Source organism: Oncorhynchus kisutch, linkage group LG4 (genome assembly GCF_002021735.2).
Source record: "Oncorhynchus kisutch isolate 150728-3 linkage group LG4, Okis_V2, whole genome shotgun sequence".
Lineage (NCBI taxonomy): Eukaryota > Metazoa > Chordata > Actinopteri > Salmoniformes > Salmonidae > Oncorhynchus > Oncorhynchus kisutch.
This window is the reverse complement of record NC_034177.2, coordinates 19581124-19604535: the sequence shown is the minus strand read 5'-3', so window position 1 is coordinate 19604535 and position 23412 is coordinate 19581124. Positions and strand designations below refer to the sequence as shown.

Below are 23412 nucleotides of genomic sequence, written 5' to 3'. Positions count from 1 at the left end.
GAGAGCGCATGAGCAACACATGCTACCAGCAAGAGCGCACATCATTGAGCACGAAGTTTGACCAACCCTGTCTCTTCTAACAATAACGACGCGTTGTCACCCCTCAAGAACTCAGGTTTGTGAACACTATTAGCATACAGTTTTGAGGAATGATTGTCGTGACATTGTTTCTTATCAGCATGCTTAGGCAAGGTTTTGAGGCGCGCGTAAAAGTATTTTACCAGGTCATGTCAGTCTGTGTTTCCGAAGTGACTTTGGAAATACTGTAGTAATGTGGAAATGAATGTTAAGGCACAGGGCTTTAAATGCATTTGCATGTCAATAAGTGTCCATGTTTTGTCAAATAATACTGAACATTTTACAGATAACAAAACCAACAAAAATGTATCAGTATTTCTAATGGCTTTTAAAGAGGCTTTTAAAGAGGGTTGTACGCTTTTATTTGTTTTGCTATTATGTGATATATAATACTATAGATTACGCGCCATATAGTCAGCTGTTTCTCTCTACAAAACGAATGCAAAAAAAAATAGGTTATGCCGTGTTGCGTCAATCGGTCTCAATAGTCAATGTCGTTCTCAATAGTCAATACAGAATGTGAATTCAACCAAATGCCAAGACACATTAGCTACTCATAGTAGGCCTACCTTTGCCAAAGTGCTGCAATAAACATTTCTGTGAATGCTCTTGACTGGAGCTGAATATTGGGAATAGCCTACTGTCTTGGCATAATATTATTCAGCAAAACAAAATGTTACTCTCAGTCATTATTATTTATTATGATAATAATGTGCAATTGTTTATACATTGCCTTTGGGGTTATTATGTTTTTTCATTATGGTAAAAGCAGTATGCTTTCTAGGACCTAACAAACTGTATATCATTGTTTTGTGACAAGGTAAATATAAACATGATTTAATATCACACCAGAGTAATGAGCATGGATCATTTTCGAGTTTAAAAAGAGAACACTAGATTCAGGGATCTATTTGGATATTCACAGGTACATTGAACAGACTTCATCGGAATAACAATGTCCAACAATGTCATATTTCTGTAATACATCATGTAACAAGTGTATAACTTGACTGTTAGGGAGCAGTGAGTACGAACAAACAACAACAACAGTCACACTGTTTTCCAACACTGTTAGCATTGAGTTATTTGAAACCATGCAATTACCTGCAGCTTCCCATATCAGGTGGACCAATATGTCAGGAAACTGTATGACAGCGTGTGTTAGCAACTAGACATTCTTCCACGTTCCTTTTTTTGTTTCAGGCAAGCCAGAATAGAAAACCTGAATGAAATGAATATTTGTAGATATCTATGGTGCTATAAAGATAATCCACCTCCCAAACAGCTATTAGGTGTGGTTAGACCAATCAAAACCAACAGATTAGAACTGACAATAAGACTACGTGTTTCATTTGAACCTCATTATGTCCAGCTTGATGCTCTCTGCCCAGTTCATAATTGATGTTAATAGGAAACACTAGCAGCAGTGTTGGGTAAGCTACTCTGAAAATAGTTTACCAAGCTACCAATTACTTCACACTGGAAGAAGTTAAGATATACTACAGCTAAACCTTACTTAACTGAAGTTACTACATCATTCACTACATCCAAACTTCTTAGTGATAAATGATCTACATCTGAAATGTTATAAACTCCAAATTGCAGAACAGATCACTGGAGTCAGATGTGAATAGAATGTGTCATTTAGCCTATTAAAAACAATAAGAATTAAGCAGGTCTGATGTCGAAAATGAAAATAAATTATTGCCTAATTCACCCATATTTTATTTTAGCTAAAAAAAAGTAGTGTGTAGTTCCAATATTTAGCTACATGGCAAAACAAGTCATTAACTACTGAAAACACTACCTAGATTTGAATCCAAGCTACTGCAACATGTAATTAAATCTCTAGTTTGACAACATGTAGTTCACTACTCCCCAACACTGATCTAGAAGCTTATGTGTATACTGTATCTTTCATTTTGTCCTCTGTGTGTTATTGGATACAGCATGGCCAGCTGTATCAGGGAAGTGCTATTGGCTATCCCCGCTGTGCCTACAGAACGGACATCTATTGCCTCAGTCTGTTGCCGGAGTCCAAGAGCGATTTGAGTTGAGGAAATCTGTACTGGGTGTGAGTGACCTAGAGCCTCCAAGTCTTTATCTGAATTGTGTTGCATTGTATTACCATCCTCCTGGGTTATTGTGAAGCTGGTTGACTGTAATGAGTAATCAGAGGCTTCTTTTCTTTAGTCTGATATGGTAATGATGATCTACACCAGTAATCTGAGGAGCGACAAGGAGGAAACCTGTGGGATTAACACTAATAAAGCACTCATGTCCTTGTCAAGTGCTACAGGGTGACTAAACTCCTGCTATTATCCACTCCATAGCACTTATCATCTCTCACTATTGCTCTCAATGCTTAGATATACATAGGAACTGTGTTATAGAGTAAACCTGCCTTACAGTAGCTTGCTAGCTCCTAACATGATGAAAATGTCACACTGTGGTGGGATTCAATTTTGAGCGCCAGTTCAGATGTGGCCACACACTGCGTTTTGAATGTCTAACATGCTTTACTCCCTGGAACAGAAGCTGGCATCTCCCAAAAGGCCGTAGCTGCCAGCCGCTGCACGTACGGTTTCCATCAGCCGTATCTGCATCTACAGTTATTTCAATGGAAGAGAACAGAGCCGTCGGTCATGGAACTCTAACCTCGATTGGGAAACACAGGGTTTCGATTTCCTGCCGAGATCGCTCTTCAAATATTCATCGTCCCTATATTCTGGAGCCATTTGATAATTGACACTGGGACAGGTTTTATGATCTCCTCTCTTCGTCTGAGCGTGTGGAGCACCATTACAGATAGCCCTTTAACCTCTCAAACCGGACCTATTAAACCTGCCTTTGTGTTGTGGCACAATGCCTTCTTGGACTAGAATCTGCTGACAGTTAGGAGATATTCTGTTAAACTCTCCCTTTCTTCTCTAAATGTGTTTGGGCTGCATTTCTTTGAGAAATATTATTCCGAGATTCTTGAGGATTTCCCTAGCCCAGAGATCAGTCTCTGACTTTACCAACATCCTGTGTTTGGGGACTTCACTTTCTTGCTTAATCCATTCGTTAGTGCTCAACTTATGCCTTCTGTTGTGAATTGGATCTGGACAGTTAGCATGTATTGTATAGCCCAGCTACCAGTTTGACCAGACTATTAACATTTTTAGTCCTCAACTGCCTTTTCACTTAATTTCATTTCAAAGACTTTGTAACTTTGTGGCCAGAGATAAGAAAAGAGGGACGTTCCGGTCCCAGTCTGTCAGCACGTCTTCTTATCACAGACTGAAATGTATTGTATTATATCCTGTCTCAGAGTTGCTCTAACCTTTACCAACCTTTCCTTAGGACATTTTTAGTTTTGACTTTGCGGACTCTGTATTGTTGGTGCTCTGCGGAGCGTGTAATATATGTGTTGATATTCCCTGATCCCCACAGCGGACCAGAACAGAGGAAAGTGCTGTCCTCTGACTTTGGGAGTGCTGACATCTTCATATTCCTGCCCACCCTGCCACCCGCTCCCTCCTAGATACCTCTGATTGATGTTCGTCTGCCTGGCCGACTATCGTCGGCTTTCCTTCATGAATACAGACGTAAATCACAGGGATTAGCATTCCATTCTTCTTCTCTCGCCCCGCCTCCGGCCGCCTCTTCCTTAGTGGTGTCTCAGCTCCATACACACGTCTGGCAGTTCCGCTGACGTGGGGGTTCTGTGATGAGTGGCTGGGGGCCCCTGTCGGAGGCTACCTCACTCACTGCCACTTTGGAAAGCCCTCGTCTCACTGAATATTTCATGGTGTGATTTGGGATGTAAATTAAAGATGTATTTCAGGTGGGTTTGACTGGACTGAGTCTTATTCTCTGTGACTGCTGGGGAGAGTGGCTCTTCTAAGGCTGCCCTTCACCCTGGCGGTCTCGTAGGGATGCAGGGTTGGAGGGACGCAGGGTTGGAGGGACGCAGGGTTGGAGGGATGCAGGGTTGGAGTGACACAGTCTTTTCTGAGTCTTGTTGTTCTGCTTTTTCACAGGGAAATTGAGATGAATAGAAACTCAGAATGGATGAAGTGAGAGAAAGAAAGAATTTTAGTGGTGTGTGTGTGTGTGTGTGTGTGTGTGCCAATGAGAGACTTCTACATTTGTAATGCCTGCATCCCACCCTCTGAGAGGTGGCTGTTTTCTCTGCCAGCATGGAGTAACCTCAAAGAGTGTAATATTACTTCATCAGCAGCATGGGCTCTTTATGGAAGGCCACAGGCTCCCTGCGGTGCGACACACACTGACGGCTCAGACAATCAGTAATATTACACAAGCATCCTGGAGTGGAAGCAGCCGCTCTGAACTAGATTATCTCCCCCGCTGGGTTGTAGTGTGTTGCTGTCCTCTCTCACCAGATGACCCTGAGTCTAGCACAACACCATCCCAGCACGGGATATGTTCATGTTCTAATACATTTGTCTCATAACTGATCCAAACACTAATTGGAATTGGAATTGGAATTGACTGATCATGTTTATGCTTCGTGTAGTCTGCATGATGCATCTGTGGGATAACAGAGTGGACTTTGTAAAAGGAAAACGCTTGGCCATTGTGCTCCTGTCTAGAACAGATTTGTCCTCCTCTCTCTGCCTGTGCTGTATCACGGTGAGGAATGTCTTCCAGGGAACCCACAGACAATTTATAACCTCCAAAGGCCACCGTTTCCTCACTAGAATAGCCTGAATGGCTTATACTTCAGAATTATGAGGGTGAATGGGAGAAAAGTGCATTTATATATGTGAGGCGACATGTCTGGAGAATGTATGAATATACATTTCATCTCGCTGTCTTTTTATTCGCTGCGTTGTTTTAAAAGGTCAGCAGTCTCAAGTGCTCCACCCCTTTGCCCCCTGCTCGCCCCACTCGCCCTGGCACCAACACAAGCACACTCAGTAAAAGAAGACTGTGCTTCTCTTCTCACTAAAGAGGCAGGCCGACTAGAAGGGGATGGCAGAGGGCTAAACAGGCACTTCAAGATGGAACAGCTGTATGTTTAATTGCTCAACTTGATCTCTACAGTAGTGTTTGAATAACGGCAAGCATCATTTACTACAGTGAGGTTCAGAGACCATGGCCTGGCCTGAGACTGAGAGGAACGCTTACTGTAAAGGGAGATGCCAATTTGCCCATTTGTCTTTGGTTGTCTCTAAAAATACCTCATAAACAGAGGTGGGTGAGCGTATAGTGTTTTTATATAGACTGCCGCTAACGAGCTGAGAGGCTTGGATGCGGTTGGAATTTGGTTGGTTTGTTGTTGTTGGGAGCCCAAGGTGACCTGGTGAGATACTCCTCATTATAAACTGGGTAGTTTGAGCCCTGAATGCTGATTGGCTGAAAGTTGTGGACCGAATACCACGGGTATGAAATAAAATGAATTACGTTGGTAACCAGTTTATAATAGCAATAAGGCACCTCGGAGGTTTGTGGTATATGGCCAAAATACCACAGCTAAGGGCTGTATCCAGGCACTCCAATTTGCATTGTGCATAAGAACAGCCCTTAGCCATGGTATATTGGCCATATACCACACGTCCTTGGGCCTTATTGCTTAATTAGTCCCCTCTTGCTGGGATGAATGGTAGAGGACAAACACTGGTATATCTATCTATACACGGCTAAAATCAAAGAAGCACATCAATAAGGGCCATGATGGATGGCATCAATATGATTTCCTATGGACCATACTGTGTTGCCTCTTCTGTATTTCCTCAGCTTATGTTTTTCCTACAAATAACATCGTTTTTTTAGGGGCTGGAAATAACCTGAGTTTTGTTGACAGGCTTCTCTCCTCTTCCAATTCATCTTTATAAACACAACATTGGAAAGGGTTCATTCAATTCTCTGCAGTCCTGTGAGACTGGAGGACATTTAGATCTTTAGAGGAGGGGGTTGCTTCTCTCTCTCTTGGCTGTAGTTAGGTGCTGCAGTTAGAGGGGGGTTGATGATACAATAATGGTGTTGGACCTAATGAAAAGATATTGCCCTGCCATGTCAATGCAGGTTGTGTGTATGTGTGTGTGTGTGTGTGTGTGTTTGTGTGTGCGTGTGTGTGTGTGTGTGTACACTTGAAGAGCAGGGAAAGGGTAGAGCAGAGCCCAGTAAGGTAACTGAATGTCATTTAGCTATTTCTTAATTTACTCTGATGAGCTCTGTCACCACCGGTGTGACCAATGGCCCTGTGTAGGCTGACCCGGGGTGTGTGTGTGTTAAGATGCTGGTGTTCTATGAAGAGTGATAAGGCAGGTCTCCCCTCTGCACCTCTCAGAGGACTCGTTCCAGCAGCAGAGCTGAGAGGAAGTGTCCTCATGGAGTAATGGAGTGGGCGAGCGAGCCTGATGGATCGTGATGGTTGGAGGGAGGACTAACGAGGAGGAAAATAAGCTGAACAATCTCCCCTCGCCCCTTCCCTACCTCCCTTCCCACTGACTGAGTGACTGTACACACACACAAATGCAGGCTGGCAGGCTGGCAGAGACCTGTGCGTGCATTCGCACACACACACACACACACACACACACACACACACACACACACACACACACACACACACACACACACACACACACACACACACACACACACACACACACACACACACACACACACTGATAGCCACTGAATAATGCTTTCCCTTGACTCCTCAGAGAGAGAGAGAGGGAGTGTCTATCTTTGTGTTATCCGCTATCTAGCACACTGTCAAGGTCAGTTGTAACGAGTTTTGGACAAAGCAACGAGTTATCAGAAATGTACAAATGGATAGTGTGTAAGGTTTCTCTAAACAGTTTTGCAAAATTGCCACATTTTTCCTTGCAAACTTTAATTTCTAAGTAAAATCAATAGTTTGTTTTCCTACTGTAGTGTAAAAGGAAAGAGACCTTTGAGAACACACCTATGATTGGATGATTGAATCCATAGCCATTGTTGGTGTGGAGTTGAGTCTGTGCTCAATGGGACATGTGACAGGTGATTAGTTAAATGTTTGTCTCAGGGTGAATATGATCCTATTGAATGGTAGTCGGTTTCATAGGTACTCTGTCTCTGTCACACACACAGAGAGCCACAGGCAGAAGCAAGGAGCCACAGGCTCAGCAGGGAGCCACAGGCAGAAGCAAGGAGCCACAGGCAGAAGCAAGGAGCCACAGGCTCAGCAGGGAGCCACAGGCAGAAGCAAGGAGCCACAGGCTCAGCAGGGAGCCACAGGCAGAAGCAAGGAGCCACAGGCTCAGCAGGGAGCCACAGGCTCAGCAGGGAGCCACAGGCAGAAGCAAGGAGCCACAGGCTCAGCAGGGAGCCACAGGCAGAAGCAAGGAGCCACAGGCTCAGCAGGGAGCCACAGGCAGAAGCAGGGAGCCACAGGCTCAGCAGGGAGCCACAGGCAGAAGCAAGGAGCCACAGGCTCAGCAAGGAGCCACAGGCAGAAGCAGGGAGCCACAGGCTCAGCAGGGAGCCACAGGCAGAAGCAAGGAGCCACAGGCTCAGCAGGGAGCCACAGGCTCAGCAGGGAGCCACAGGCTCAGCAAGGAGCCACAGGTTCAGCAGGGAGCCACAGGCTCAGCAGGGAGCCACAGGCTCAGCAGGGAGCCACAGGCTCAGCAGGGAGCCACAGGCTCAGCAAGGAGCCACAGGCTCAGCAAGGAGCCACAGGCTCAGCAGGGAGCCACAGGCTCAGCAGGGAGCCACAGGCTCAGCAAGGAGCCACAGGCTCAGCAGGGAGCCACAGGCTCAGCAGGGAGCCACAGGCTCAGCAAGGAGCCACAGGCTCAGCAGGGAGCCACAGGCTCAGCAGGGAGCCACAGGCTCAGCAGGGAGCCACAGGCTCAGCAAGGAGCCACAGGCTCAGCAGGGAGCCACAGGCTCAGCAGGGAGCCACAGGCTCAGCAGGGAGCCACAGGCTCAGCAGGGAGCCACAGGCTCAGCAAGGAGCCACAGGCTCAGCAGGGAGCCACAGGCTCAGCAGGGAGCCACAGGCTCAGCAGGGAGCCACAGGCTCAGCAAGGAGCCACAGGCTCAGCAAGGAGCCACAGGCTCAGCAGGGAGCCACAGGCTCAGCAGGGAGCCACAGGCTCAGCAAGGAGCCACAGGCTCAGCAGGGAGCCACAGGCTCAGCAAGGAGCCACAGGCTCAGCAGGAAGGGAGGTGTGTTTCCTGTTTCTTTGTCATTCCCCAAAGAGGGACATTCTCTGCCAGGAGTCTGTTTCTGCTGCTGCTTACTTTCCCTCTCTACATCCCTACCTCCTTTTTCTATTTCTGGTCTTCCTACCATCCAAGTGGCAGAGGAAATAATTGAGATGCCTGTGTGTGTGTGTGTGCGTGTGTGTGTGCGTGCGTGCGTGTGTGTCCATGTGTGCATGCAAGCTTGTTGTGTGTGTCCACAAGGGTTGTGAGCCGGTATTAACTGTCTTTTGATGATAAATAAAATTGATGCAGGCCAATTGTCTTGGAGAAGAAAAAGAATCACATTGTGAAGAATGCTTTTTAGCCTATTAATTGATGGAAATACCAGTCTATGTGAATACATTTGACTGGCTATGCTTATCTGTCTATAGGTCATTTGCATAATTTTGTAGCATTAAATTGGCGCTTGTGTATTTTTGTTAGTCATTATATCTTATTTTTCACACATGCACAGCATACAGATACATAACCTAGTTTTCTGCTACAGCTCCCGTTGCTGCTGGAGTGAAACGTACTTTTAGAAGACCAATCAATGAGCAACAATTCTAAATGCAAAATATATATATTTTTTTATGGCTACGATTAAAAGAGCTACTAAAAGAGCTAGAAATTGAAGTGCGATTCCCATTCACTGTTCAAGTGCATAGACAATGGTATACAGGCTTCAGTGTGTCACGGGACAACCTGCAATGAGCTGGAGGCAGCAGGCAATTTGAAAACATTTACTTAATTGTTTGAAACGTGAACGTTTTACTACATATGAGGTATGTCTTTCCTTGCTTCAAAGTAGCCAAAATCACACCATAGAAATGCAGAGGCAATTGTTTTATAAAGTCTTCTATTGAAACCAGTAGCCTATTCTCTCATGTTCTATTGTTTTTCAAATCAAATTTATTTCATTTTCTATTAGCCAAAGTGTAACGATGTGCGCTGAGAGTCGGGAAGCAAGTTCAGGGAGGGATTTAATCAATAAACGAAACATAATACAAAAAAAGAAACAATGCACAGACATGAAACTGAAACAGAAACAATGCACAGACATGAAACTGAAACAGAAACAATGCACAGACATGAAACTGAAACAGAAACAATGCACAGACATGAAACTGAAACAGAAACAATGCACAGACATGAAACTGAAACAGAAACAATGCACAGACATGAAACTGAAACAGAAACAATGCACAGACATGAAACTGAAACAGAAACAATGCACAGACATGAAACTGAAACAGAAACAATGACACCTGGGGAAGGAACCAAAGGGAGAGACATATATAGGGAAGGAACCAAAGGGAGAGACATATATAGGGAAGGAACCAAAGGGAGAGACATATATAGGGAAGGAACCAAAGGGAGAGACATATATAGGGAAGGAACCAAAGGGAGAGACATATATAGGGAAGGAACCAAAGGGAGAGACATATATAGGGAAGGAACCAAAGGGAGAGACATATATAGGGAAGGAACCAAAGGGAGAGACATATATAGGGAAGGAACCAAAGGGAGAGACATATTGTAAGGGTTTCCTTTAGGTGAAGTAGAGGTGGACCAAAATGCAGCGTGGTTGTTATTCATTGTACTTTAATAAAGAAACTGTACACGAATAAACTAACAAAAGTGCGAAAACCTAAAACAGACCTATCTGGTGCAAAACACAGAGACAGGAACAATCACCCACAAACACAGGCTACCTAAATATGGTTCCCAATCAGAGACAATGAATAACACCTGCCTCTGATTGAGAACCATATCAGGCCAGACATAGAAATAGACAAACAAGACATCCAACATAGAATGCCCACTCAGATCACACCCTGACCAACCAAAACATAGAAACATACAAAGCAAACTATGGTCAGGGTGTGACACATATATAGGGAAGGAACCAAAGGGAGTGACATATATAGGGAAGGAACCAAAGGGAGTGACATATATAGGGAAGGAACCAAAGGGAGTGACATATATAGGGAAGGAACCAAAGGGAGTGACATATATAGGGAAGGAACCAAAGGGAGTGACATATATAGGGAAGGAACCAAAGGGAGTGACGTATATAGGGAAGGAACCAAAGGGAGTGACATATATAGGGAAGGAACCAAAGGGAGTGACATATATAGGGAAGGAACCAAAGGGAGTGACATATAGGGAAGGAACCAAAGGGAGAGACATATAGGGAAGGAACCAAAGGGAGTGACTTATATAGGGAAGGAACCAAAGGGAGTGACTTATATAGGGAAGGAACCAAAGGGAGTGACTTATATAGGGAAGGAACCAAAGGGAGTGACTTATATAGGGAGTGACTTATATAGGGAAGGAACCAAAGGGAGTGACTTATATAGGGAAGGTAATCAAGGAGGTGATGGAGTACAGGTGAGTCTGACGACACGCAGGTGCCCGTAACGATGGTGACGGTTGTGCACCATAACGAGCAGCCTGGTGACCTAGAGGCTGGAGAGGGAGCACACGTGACACAAAGGCACAATCCTAGTCATATTATGCTAGTTGTTGCATCTTTAGATTACCCCTCTTTCAACATATCTAATGGATATTTTCATATTTGTCACATGAGCTCTCTTACATTACGGTGCACTCTCACATTACGGTGCACTCTCACATTACGGTGCTCTCTCACATTACGGTGCACACTGGAACAAACATACAAATCAAAATAAATGTTATTTGTCACATGAGCTCTCTTACATTACGGTGCACTCTCACATTACGGTGCTCTCTCACATTACGGTGCACACTGGAACAAACATACAAATCAAAATAAATGTTATTTGTCACATGAGCTCTCTTACATTACGGTGCACTCTCACATTACGGTGCTCTCTCACATTACGGTGCACACTGGAACAAACATACAAATCAAAATAAATGTTATTTGTCACATGCTTCGTATACAACAGGTGTAGACTAACAGTGAAATGCTTTCCTATGGGCCGTTCCCAACAATGCAGAGGGGACACTTTTTAAAATAATATAAAAATGATGACACAAGGAATAAATACACAATGAGTAATGATAACTTGGCTGTATACACAGGGTACCAGTATTGAGTTGATGTGCAGGGGTACGAGGTAATTGAGGTAGATTTGTACATATAGATAGCGATAAAGTGACTACTCAACAGGATAGATAATAAGCAGTAGCAGCAGCATATGTGATGAGTCAAAAGAGTTCAAAAGGGGTCAATGCAGATTTTCCGGGTAGCTATTTGGTTAACTATTTATGGCTTGGGGGTAGAAGCTGTTCAGGGTCTTGGGGGTAGAAGCTGTTCAGGGTCTTGGGGGAAGAAGCTGTTCAGGGTCTTGGGGGTAGAAGCTGTTCAGGGTCTTGGGGGTAGAAGGTGTTCAGGGTCTTGGGGATAGAAGCTGTTCAGGGTCTTGGGGGAAGAAGCTGTTCAGGGTCTTGGGGGTAGAAGCTGTTCAGGGTCTTGGGGGAAGAAGCTGTTCAGGGTCTTGGGGGAAGAAGCTGTTCAGGGTCTTGGGGGAAGAAGCTGTTCAGGGTCTTGGGGGAAGAAGCTGTTCGGGGTCCTGTTGGTTCCAGATGGTGCATTGTTACCAATTGCTGTGCGGTTGCAGAGAGAACAGTCTATGACTTGGGTGGCTGGAGTCTTTGACAATTTTTAGGTCCTTCATCTGACACCGCCTGGTATAGAGGTCCTGGATGGCAGTATGATGTACTGGTCCGTAAGCACTACCCTCTGTAGCGCCTTGCGTTCGGATGCCAAGCAGTTGCCATACCAAGCTATGATACAGCCAGTCAAGATGCTCTCAATGATGCAGCTGTATAACCTTTTGAGGATCTGAGGGCTCATGCCAAATCTTTTCAGCCTCCTGAGGGGGGAAAGGCGTTGTCGCGCCTTCTTCATGACTGTGTTGGTGTGTGTGGACCATGTTAATTCCTTAGTGATGTGGACACCGAGGAACATGAAGCTCTCGACCCGCTCCACTACAGCCCGTTGATGAATAGGGGCGTGCTCGCACCTCCGTTTCCTGTAGTCCACGATCAGCTCCTTTGTCTTGCTGATGTTGAGGGAGAGGTTGTTGTCCTGGCACCACACTGCCAGGTGTGCTGTTTCTTTGTTGTCAGTGTTCAGGTCTACCAGCGTCGTGTCGTCATCAAATTGAATGATGGTGTTGGAGTCGTGCGCAGCCACACAGTCATGGGTAAACAGAGCGTACAGGACGAGACTAAGCCCACACCCCTAAGGTGCCCTCGTGTTGAGGGTCAGTGTGGCGGATGTGTTGTTGCCTACCCTTACCACCTGGGGGGCGGCCCGTCCGGAAGTCCAGGATCCAGTTGCAAAAAAAGGTGTTCAGTCCCAGGGTCCTGAGCTTAGTGATGAGCTTGGAGGGGACTATGGTGTTGAACGAGTTGTTGAGTTGTAGTCAATGAACAGCATTCTCACATAGGTGTTCTTCTTGTCATTCGAGTGTAGCCTACTGCCTAGTGGGCATTGCTGTGCTTATAATGTGAAGAAATAATAGTTTATCAACATTTTAAGCTAAACTTCCTCTTCTGTTGCATCAGCCTTTAGCTTGAGATGTTTGTTGTAATGCCGAGGTCTACTGGTTGTATGAGTTTGGGATCTATTGTCCTATAACTGTCCCAGAGCCTGTTTTAGGTAGGCTATTTCGTTCTCGCACAGAATGACAAGCTGACCAATAGAATAGGTAACATTTTCTACTATGGAGGATAGTAGATTGATATAGGTTTGTGATTTTGCTGTTCTTTACTCGTCTAGTTGGTTGAGGAAAAGTAAACGTGGATCGTTATTCTAACATCTCAAAGTGCACATCAGAATTCGGTAAGAAGGGCATATGCCGTTGCATCCTCGAGTTGCATGTTCTGTTAGATGAATTATCATAATCTAATTGTGATTTCTGTCATTCTGAGCACTGTGGGTGGACACCCTAATCAGGTTACGCACCCAATGCATATGGGTCAGGTCAATTTCTCAAATGTCCGGTCAATTGAAATGCTGCAGGTCAAATGTCTGGCGCTACGTTTTCCTAACAGAAACCCTGGTGTGCACGTGTCTGGGATGAACCCCCATGCTGAGGGACATGTATGACCCTGTAGCATCAGACACTCAGCTAGTCAGGCTAGTCTGCATGCCTGTACTGTTTTGTGATGTAATAGTTGTGTGTGGTGTGGTGCTGCCATCTGTCTCTGGTTGCTGTGGTGTGCACACACAATTTGCCCATTCTCACTTTATATTAAAGTTCCTTCACTCAAGCTCTCAGATGTAGTACTTTAATGAAAGACCATAGTGCTGTGTGTAATCATACATGTAGCTAGTCCTTACAGCTGGGGAGGCAGCCAGTCAGAGTCTGTAGGGAGCTGTGTGTCAGAAGTGGAGACCACTGGGGAGCTGGTGATTGAGGATGAGAGGTGAGGGATGGAGGGAGAGAGGGAGGAAGAGAGAGCAAGTCTACGAGGTAGACAATAGTATTAGCAGGGATGACAATGTACAGTTTTTGCCAAAAGTTTTGAGAATGACACAAATATACATTTTCAAAGTCTGCTGCCTCAGTTTGTATGGTGGCAATTTGCATATACTCCAGAATGTTATGAAGAGGGATCAGATGAATTGCAATTCATAGCAAAGTCCATTTTTGCCATGCAAATGAACTGAATCCCCATAAAACATCTCCACTGCATTTCAGCACTGCCACAAAAGGACCAGCGGACATCATGTCAGTGATTCTCTTGTTAACACAGGTGTGAGGGTTGACGAGGACAAGGCTGGAGATCACTTTGTCATGCTGACTTAGTTCGAATAACAGACTGGAAGCTTCAAAAGGAGGCTGGTGCTTGGAATCATTGTTTTTCCTCTGTCAGTCACGTGCCGTCATCATTGCATTGCACAAAAAGGGCTTCACAGGCAAGGATATTGCTGCCAGTAAGATTGCACCAAAATCAACCATTTATCGGATCATCAAGAACTTCAAGGAGAGCGGTTCAAGTGTTGTGATGAAGGCTTCAGGGCACCCAAGAAAGTCCAGCAAGCTCCTGGACGTCTCCTAAAGTTGATTCAGCTGCGGGATCAGGGCACCACCAGTACAAAGCTAGCTCAGGAATGGCAGCAGGCAGGTGTGAGTGCATCTGCATGCACAGTGAGGAGAAGACTTTTGGAGGATGGCCTGGTGTCAAGAAGGGCAGGAAAGAAGCCACTTCTCTCCAGGAAAAACATAATGGACAGACTGATATTCTGCAAAAAGGTACAGGGATTGGACTGCTGAGGACTGGGGTAAAGTAACTTTCTCTGATGAATCCCCTTTCCTATTGTTTGGGGCATCCGGAAAAAAGCTTGTCCGGAGAAGCCAAGGTGAGCGCTACCATCAGTCCTGTGTCATGCCAACAGTAAAGCATCCTGAGACCATTCTTGTGTGGGGTTGCTTCTCAGCCAAGGGAGTGGGCTCACTCACAAGAACACAGCCATGAATAAAGAATGGTACCATCTCTCAGGTACTCAGCAGGAAGGTCTGATTTCTCTATTATTAAAACAAGACCCAGATGGCAAATATAAAGACCCAGTTTATCAAAAAACTGGAGGCCCCTTACACTTCAATGTCGTGATGCAAAAATACTAGCAAAATGCATAGCACTCTGAATTAAAAGGGTTTTTACCAGATATTGTTCATCCTGATCAGACAGGTTTTTTATATGGACGATACATTGGAGATAATATACAACAACTACTAGAAATAATAGAACATCATGAAACTAATAAGAAGCCAGGAATGGTATTTATAGCGGATTTTGAAAAGGCATTTGATAAAGTAAGACTGGATTTGATTTATAAATGCCTGGATTTTTAACATTTCGGTAATTCTCTTATAAAATGGGTAAAAATAATGTATAGCAACCCCAGGTGTAAAATAGTAAATAACGGCTACTTCTCAGAGAGTTTTGAATTGTCAAGAGGAGTTAAACAAGGGTGTCAGCTGTCACCGTATCTATTCGTTATGGACATTGAAATGCTAGCTATTAAAATCAGACCCAATAACAACATTAGAGGATTAGAAATTCAAGGCTTAAAAACAAAGGTGTCATGTATGCCGATGACTCAAGTTTTATGTTAAGTCCGCAAGCTAGATCCCTGCAATGTCTCATTAAAGATCTAGATAACATTTCTGTACTCTCTGGACTAAACCCTAATTATGATAAGTGTACAATATTACGTATTGGATCCTTAAAAAACAAAAATTTTACATTACCCTGCAGCTTACCTATAAAATGGGCTGATGGTGAAGTAGACATACTCTGTATTCATATCATAAAATATATAAATAAGCTCTCCACTGTCAAGGTGTGGGTGTAGCTGGTGTATTGGAAGTCAGGCACAGGAGAGCAGAGATGAGTGGACAAAGCACTTTACTGTGGCTTTACTTCCAGCCGGAAGAGTGCCAACCTGACAATAAACAATTACACACACAGACATGGGGAGAACAGAGGGTTAAATACACGACATGTAATGAAGAATGAATAGCAGGTGTGTGGGAAAACAAGACAAAACAAATGGAAAATGAAAGGTGGATCGACGATGGCTAGAAGACCGGTGACGTCGACCGCCGAATGCTGCCCGAACAAGGAGAGGGACCGACTTCGGCAAAAGTTGTGACATCCACAATGAATTTCAATAGAAAACTTGTAAAAATAGACAAGATCCTGCAACCATGGAGAGGTAAATACCTGTCTATTTATGAAAAAATTAACTCCTTAGTCATATCTCAGTTTACTCACTTACTTATGGCGCTGCCTGATGATATGTTTTTCAAATCATATGAGCAAAAAATATTTTGCTTTATCTAGGACGCTAAACCAGACAAAATAAAACGAGCCTGTCTATATAATGAATATGACTTGGGTGGGTTGAGATTATTGAATATAAAAGCACTAAACCTCTCTCTAAAAGCTTCACTCATTCAAAAGTTTTATTTGAACCCTAAATGGTTCTCAAGTAGATGACTAAGAAAAGCTCATCCATTGTTTAAAAATGGCCTTTTTGCCTTTGTGCAGATTGCCATGTCTCATTTTCGATTAATTGAAAATGATTATTTTTTCAAAGTATCTGTCTCTTTCAAACAAGCATTGTAGAGCTGGCTACAATTTCAATTTCATCCCCCTGGAAAGTTAGAACAAATATTACCACAAATATTATGGCTGAACTCAATTGTGCTGGTTGATAAAATACCTGTATTTATGGGAAAGATGTTTGAAATGGGTATTTTGTTCTTAAATGATATTGTAAATTCTAATGGTAGTGTTATGTCCTTCATGGAGTTATCAGAATTGTACGGGAAGGTCTGCTCAATCCAAGAGTACAACCAATTGAATGGTTGGAGGCGGGTGGCAGCGGGAGGAGGTAGGGAACTGGTCTGTCTGCCCAATATAAAGGATCAAAACTGGCGGGGGAATAAAAATAGCATAAATAGGAAAGTATACCAGTTTCCTTTGAGGACCAGGATGTTGACAACTGTGCCATACAGATTGCAAAATAGTTGGGAAGAGATTTTTGATGTATCGATTCCATGGTACAGCGTGTATGATTTGATATATAAAACAACACCAGATTCAAGACTTTGTGCTTTTCAGCTAAAATGATTATATAGAATTCTTGCCACCAACAAAATGTTGAATATTTGGGGCATAAAATCATCGAAGCTCTGCAGATTTTGTTGTGAGGATAAAGAATCAATAGACGATTTATTTTGGTATTGCCCTCAGGTAGCCTGTTTCTGGTCTCAGGTTCAGGAATGGCTGAAAATGCATAGCATGGATCTAAAATTGACCCTAGAAATAGTACTGTTAGGAGATCTGGAGAGACCGGGTCAGTCAATTACTAATATACTAATACTCTTAGTAAAAGTGTTTATCTTCAACATGCAATCTGTAGATTCTATTCGATTAGATCATAGCATAGTTGAAAGATATGTGTTGCGTAGAAACACGAAGTGGGTGGCCAGCAGAGATAGATGGGATGGGCTGAGGGAAGCTGAGGGTTGGTATGTGGAATTGGAGACAAGTGGGAGTGGAGTTACTGTGGGAGAGAGAATGATGGTCAAAAGATAAAGGGAAAAAAGTCCAAATAAAACATAATGAAAGTACATTTGAATGACACTAAGTGGCAGTGTTTTTACAACTAATGCCGGTTTGCCTGAGGCTGATGCCGTGCAGGTGTTTGTAAAGATGCCTATACACACACTCTCATTCAAATAAACACATTCAAAACAACACACACATACATGTAATAGTGCCAGACATGCACACAAACATATACAGTTGGCATTGCTGTTATGATTTCAGTTGTCCTTGATGTCCTTTGTTTTAAATGCATTATTTAGTTACACATTTTGTGTGTTTTTAAAAAACATTTTCATGGTATCCAATTGTTAGTAGTTACTATCTTGTCTCATCGCTACAACTCCCATACGGGCTCGGGAGAGACGAAGGTCGAAAGCCACGCGTCCTCCAAAACACAACCCAACCAAGCCACACTGCTTCTTAACACAGTGCGCATCCAACCCGGAAGCCATCCACACCAATGTGTTAGAGGAAACACCGTGCACCTGGCGACCTCGTTAGCGCGCACTGCGACCGACCCACCACAGGAGTCGCTGGTGCGTAATGAGACAAGGATATCCCTACTGGCCAGACCCTCCCTAACCCGGACGACGCTAGGCCAATTGTGCATCGCCCCACAGACCTCCCGGTCACGGCCAGATGCAACAGAGCCTGGGCGCGAACCCAGAGTCTCTAGTGGCACAGCTAGCACTAGAACACTGCACCACCCAGGAGGCTAGTTACACATTTTTTGCAAATTTTTTGCATCTGACAAACTCCAAGCATTGATTATGCAAGAATGGGCTACCATCAGTATGTGGCCCAGAAGTTAATTGACAGCATGCCAGGGTGGATTGCAGAGGTCTTGAAAAAGAAGGGTCAACACTGCAAATATTGACTCTTTGCATCAACTTCCTGTAATTGTCAATAAAAGCCTTTGACACTTATGAAATGCTTGTAATTATACTTCAGTATTCCATAGTAACATCTGACAAAAATATCTAAAGACACTGAAGTAGCAATTAATTTGTGGAAATTAATATTTGTGTCATTCTCAAAACTTTTGGCCACGACTGTACAATGTTACATACTTCTTTCTAGATATAGTAATGTGTCAGCGTTGTGTGTGAATCATGGCCAAGGTCGGCTAGCTAGAGGAGAGGTAGAGGATGCTATAACTGTACTCCAACCTGGCTCTGTCCAACCCTCCACTTGATTCTCCATACTTATGCTCATTCACTGCAGGTGCTTTTGCTCTGTCCATCCATCTCCCCTATCTTTTTCTCTGTCTCTCTCTCTTTCTTGCTCTCACTCTCACGCCCTCTTGATTTTAAACCTGTTCCGGTCGACAGGGAGATTTATATAATTAATGAGAAGCCATTTGATTGCACATTTTTCTTTCAATGAGCAAATGAGCTGCTGAAACAATGCACTGATGAATGAATTTGCATTATCAGGGTTGTTCCACAAAAAGAGTCCCTTTTGATATTTAAAGTCAAAATTGTGCACCAATACTGAATTTTAAAAGCCTGTTATATTAAATGTAATATAGACCACACGGTAACATGCCAATATGCAGCATTTTAACATGTCCCTACGTCAACCTTGTGTCACCTATAGGAATAATCCCAACATTTCTCCAAGTTTCACAATTATTATAAAGCCCTAGTTATTTTGTTGCTTTGAAAAGTCATTTCTGAAGATTAGAATGAATTTCATGTGAATAGTGATTCATTTATATCTGTCCCTCATCTTAAGGTCAACCATGTCATGTTTTAATGTGGTGAAACTATTCCCTATAGAATATATTTTTGAAATGAAACATTGAACATTTAATAGTCAAATCATAGTGTAAAAGCAGGTGAGCTGGTTCTACTCTTTGTGGCCATTTTCTGGTGTTTTGTGGTGAAAAACTGAGTCCATCTAGCATTTTTATTTTATTTTTATTTTTATTTTTTCACCTTTATTTAACCAGGTAGGCTAGTTGAGAACACCTTTATTTAACCAGGTAGGCTAGTTGAGAACACCTTTATTTAACCAGGTAGGCTAGTTGAGAACACCTTTATTTAACCAGGTAGGCTAGTTGAGAACAAGTTCTCATTTGCAACTGCGACCTGGCCAAGATAAAGCATAGCAGTGTGAGCAGACAACAAAGAGTTACACATGGAGTAAACAATTAACAAGTCAATAACACAGTAGAAAACAAAGGGGGAGTCTATATACATTGTGTGCAAAAGGCATGAGGTAGGCAAATAATTACAATTTTGCAGATTAACACTGGAGTGATGAATGATCAGATGGTCATGTACAGGTAGAGATATTGGTGTGCAAAAGAGCAGAAAAGTAAATAAATAAAAACAGTATGGGGATGAGGTAGGTGAAAAAGGGTGGGCTATTTACCAATAGCATAACATGTCAACCCATAGATAGTCAGGCTAGAACTGTTTTAGCGGTTTCATTTTTTTTATATATATATTTTTGCAGTCAATTTCCTCGTTGCACACATGCTTCCATTCTCCCTGTCACGAGGAGATTTATGGTTGATTTAAGATGAAACCGTCAACCCTGTTACTTTGTTTGGCACTTACTATAGTCTTTTTTTAAAACATTTATTTAACCTTTTGAGATGGGAAAACATGTTTTTTATGAAGTTGAACATCTGCTCTTTATGACAGAATGTAAAAAAAAAAGACAATTTATACCAAGTTACCCTTCGCAAAAGATACCGGATTGGTGGAACCACCCATCATTGTTGATAAGCATGTATTCATTACAGCTAATGCTCTTCTAATGCTGCTACAATCATCCAGTAAATGAGTGTAATCAAGCAGAATGTCAGTGTAATACTCACTACAGCAGCTGGGAAATATCAGAATGTTATTGTTATTTATTCACCTGAGTCTAACACTCATGACTGCACAGCCAGGCACGACTCCAACACCACCATTACATTTGCTGATGACACAACAGTGGTAGGCCTGATCACCGACAACAACCTTCAACCTAATCATTATAAGTCCCATAACGCATATAAATAATGCATACAACATTATATTGATGTTAGTCAGAGTGATCATAATGTTGACTGTGTTTCTTGTGCTTCCAGGTTGTGCTTTAAGGGGAGGAAGCAGTGAAGTTGCGTGGAGGAGAAGCAGTTAGTCTTGGGTTACAGACCTGGATTAATGCTTTGCTTAGGACACCAGAGGAAACCAACTCTTCTCTCAGAGGATCCTTTTCTTCAAACAGTAATACCCTACCGAGGACTCAGGGCCTTTGACTGTTATCATCAGTGACTGTTCAAACCCATTCACAGACAGACGGACATCTTTCACCACGTATTTAATCCTAAAAGTACACACTATATAGGGAGACCGCAGGGTGAGAGTGTTTACTTGTTAGACCCACACTGGGCTAAACTCTGCTTTTCAAACCCACTAACTGCCCCTTCCCTGGAGAAAAGGCTTACTTAGCATCTAATGCTGTGCGTTGCTTTCACATTCAGCATCATTGATCCACTGATCCCCCCTCTGATCTGATTAGCCTTTTAGCCTCTCATATTGTTTACGCAAGTATATACACACACACACAGGCGCATGCTGCTGTCATGCTGTCAGCTCGTTTACACATCTACGTCTCGCCTGGCTGTGATTAGCATCCACTACAGACAACACCTGGGTATATCGCATCTGTACACAATTAGCTCCCATTAAGGAACCTGGGTAGTGCTACTAGTACAGTACGCTGTTGCCCTGTGCTGTACTGCTGTGTTTATCCACACTGACAGGTGCCTGTGTCATGTCCGGTCTGTGTGAGAGAGTGGATACGACAGGGCTCTGATAAACACATGTTCTGTAGTCATCTACTACTGCCTATGGGTCGGTCACTGTGAGCGGAAGAGGTACTGGTACTGATCATACTGTCTGTCTATCACCCTGTCAGAAGGGATCAAGATCAAATCTCTCTTGAAGAAGACACTTAATCAAAAAAAGACTAACCTGGATTAACAAAGGCTGAATAGAACATATCACTGTCCATCCATCCCTCCGTACCCCTGTGGCCCACTACCCCCACCATCCAATTTGTGTGCCATTTCTCCCGCCGGACCCCTTGGAGGATGAATGATGTCCCCACTCTAGACTATGAGCTGCTGCTGTCCCCTGGGCCCTCCCTCCCTGGGGCCCCCAGCAGTCCTCCTCTGGTGGGGGGTGACGCAGAGCAGAGGACGGCCTTTGCCTTCGTGGGGCTCCTCATGCTCTTCCTTGTCTTCCTGCTGGTGCGCTGCTTCCGCATCCTGCTGGACCCCTACAGCCGCATGCCATCCTCCTCCTGGACCGAACACAAAGAGGGTGCAGAGAGGGGGCAGTTTGACTACGCCCTGGTCTAGACCTGGGTCGTGTTCATTAGGCACCAAACGGACTGAAACAGAGAGGGACTACCAGAACTTGTCCAATAAGGAAGGCTTGTTTTTGTTTTTTCTGTTGCACAACGTTTTGCTACGGTGTTCCCTAATGAAAACGACCCTGGTAGGGTTTAAAAGGGGCAGTTTGACTGGCCCTGCTGTAGAAACATACAAGTAGTCAGACTGGAGCTCTCAAGACCCAGACAAAGATCAGAACCCTCAAGACCCAGACCGAGATCAGAACCCTCAAGACCCAGACCGAGATCAGAACCCTCAAGACCCACCTCGAGATCAGAACACTCATGACCCAGACCGAGATCAGAACCCTCATAACTCATAACCCTCCTTGAAACTCAGACCAAGAGGTAGAAAGGGGTTATACTGCACTGCTGCCTTAAATCCCTCTGCTGCATCTCCCCCTGCTGTAATCCCTGTAGACTGGCTAAAATGCAGGGGAGAGCTACCAAGCCATTTCAAACATCCTGTGATCTGGGATTACAAACAAGATCTCTTAACTACAGAATAAACATCTCACCTGTTTCTGCACCTCCAGTTGATGATTTGTTACAGTATATTCAGCAGTTACGACCTTTTTAACCAATATTATTCTCTGACAGATTATTATTATATTACAACTGTGTTTACAGATGCAGTCACCTCTTTAAGAAACCAAACGGGTGATTTGTCTTCATAGAAATATTATTAGTGTGTTTTGTGTCTGTATAACTGAAACAAAGCCATATATTTACTATCTATATCTACATATTCTTTGGTTGACCTGTTTGCTTTAGCCACCCTGCCAAGCTTGGTGAAAATGAACTCTACAACTGCGACTTTTAGAAAGACCAGAAATACTTTATTTTTGTATTCCGACTCAAGTTTGGAGTCTCCTTTTGCTAGTGTTTTCTGTGGTTTGTAGCTCTCTCAATCTTATCGTTGGACTGTGATTCTTGAGGTAGCCAGGTCTTGGGACGAGGGGAGTCAGAGCAGGCAGCTTTGCTTGCGTTTTCAAGATTTGTATGTAGATATATTTCCTAACTGCTTTGTTTTTGCCACGCAAAGTTTCATTCTGTGAAATAAAATGGGGTTCTTCAATTTCCTGTGTGGGGGTGAATGGTTGGAATGGGTAGATACGGGTAATTGACAAAATAAAGGAAACACTTGAGTAAATGAGGGATACAAGGTATATTGAAAGAAGATGCTTCCACACAGGTGTGATTCCTGAGTTAATTAAGCAATTAACATCCCATCATGCTTAGGGTCATGTATAAAAATGCCCAGTTATTAAAAATGCCCCATTATTTTGGCTACCATGGCTAGAAGAAGAGATCTCAGTGACTGAAAGAGGGATCTCAAAGGAGCATAGGGGGTTTAATGTGTGTGTGTGTGTCACCAGATCTCAACCCAATTGAACACTTATGGGAGATTCAGGAACGGTGAGTGAGACAGTGTTTTCCACCACCATCAACAAAACACCAAATTATGGAATTTCTTGTGGAAGAATGGTGTCGCATCCTTCCAGTAGAGTTCCAGACACTTGTAGAATCTATGCCAAGGTGCATTGAAGCAGTTTTGGCAGCTTGTGGTGGCCCAACGCCCTATTAAGACACTTTGTTGGTGTTTCCTTTATTTTGGCAGTTACCGAT

General features: G+C 43.5%; 1 protein-coding gene across 1 annotated transcript; it reads left to right on the top strand.

Moving 5' to 3' along the window:
• On the top strand, positions 1 to 22876 carry LOC109888618 (cortexin-1-like). Its single transcript, XM_020479777.2, has 2 exons — positions 1 to 115; positions 20474 to 22876. The coding sequence occupies exon 2, from the start codon at positions 21482 to 21484 to the stop codon at positions 21749 to 21751; it is 270 nt and encodes an 89-aa protein (XP_020335366.1). The 5' UTR covers positions 1 to 115; positions 20474 to 21481; the 3' UTR covers positions 21752 to 22876.
• Positions 22877 to 23412: the final 536 nt, after the last annotated feature.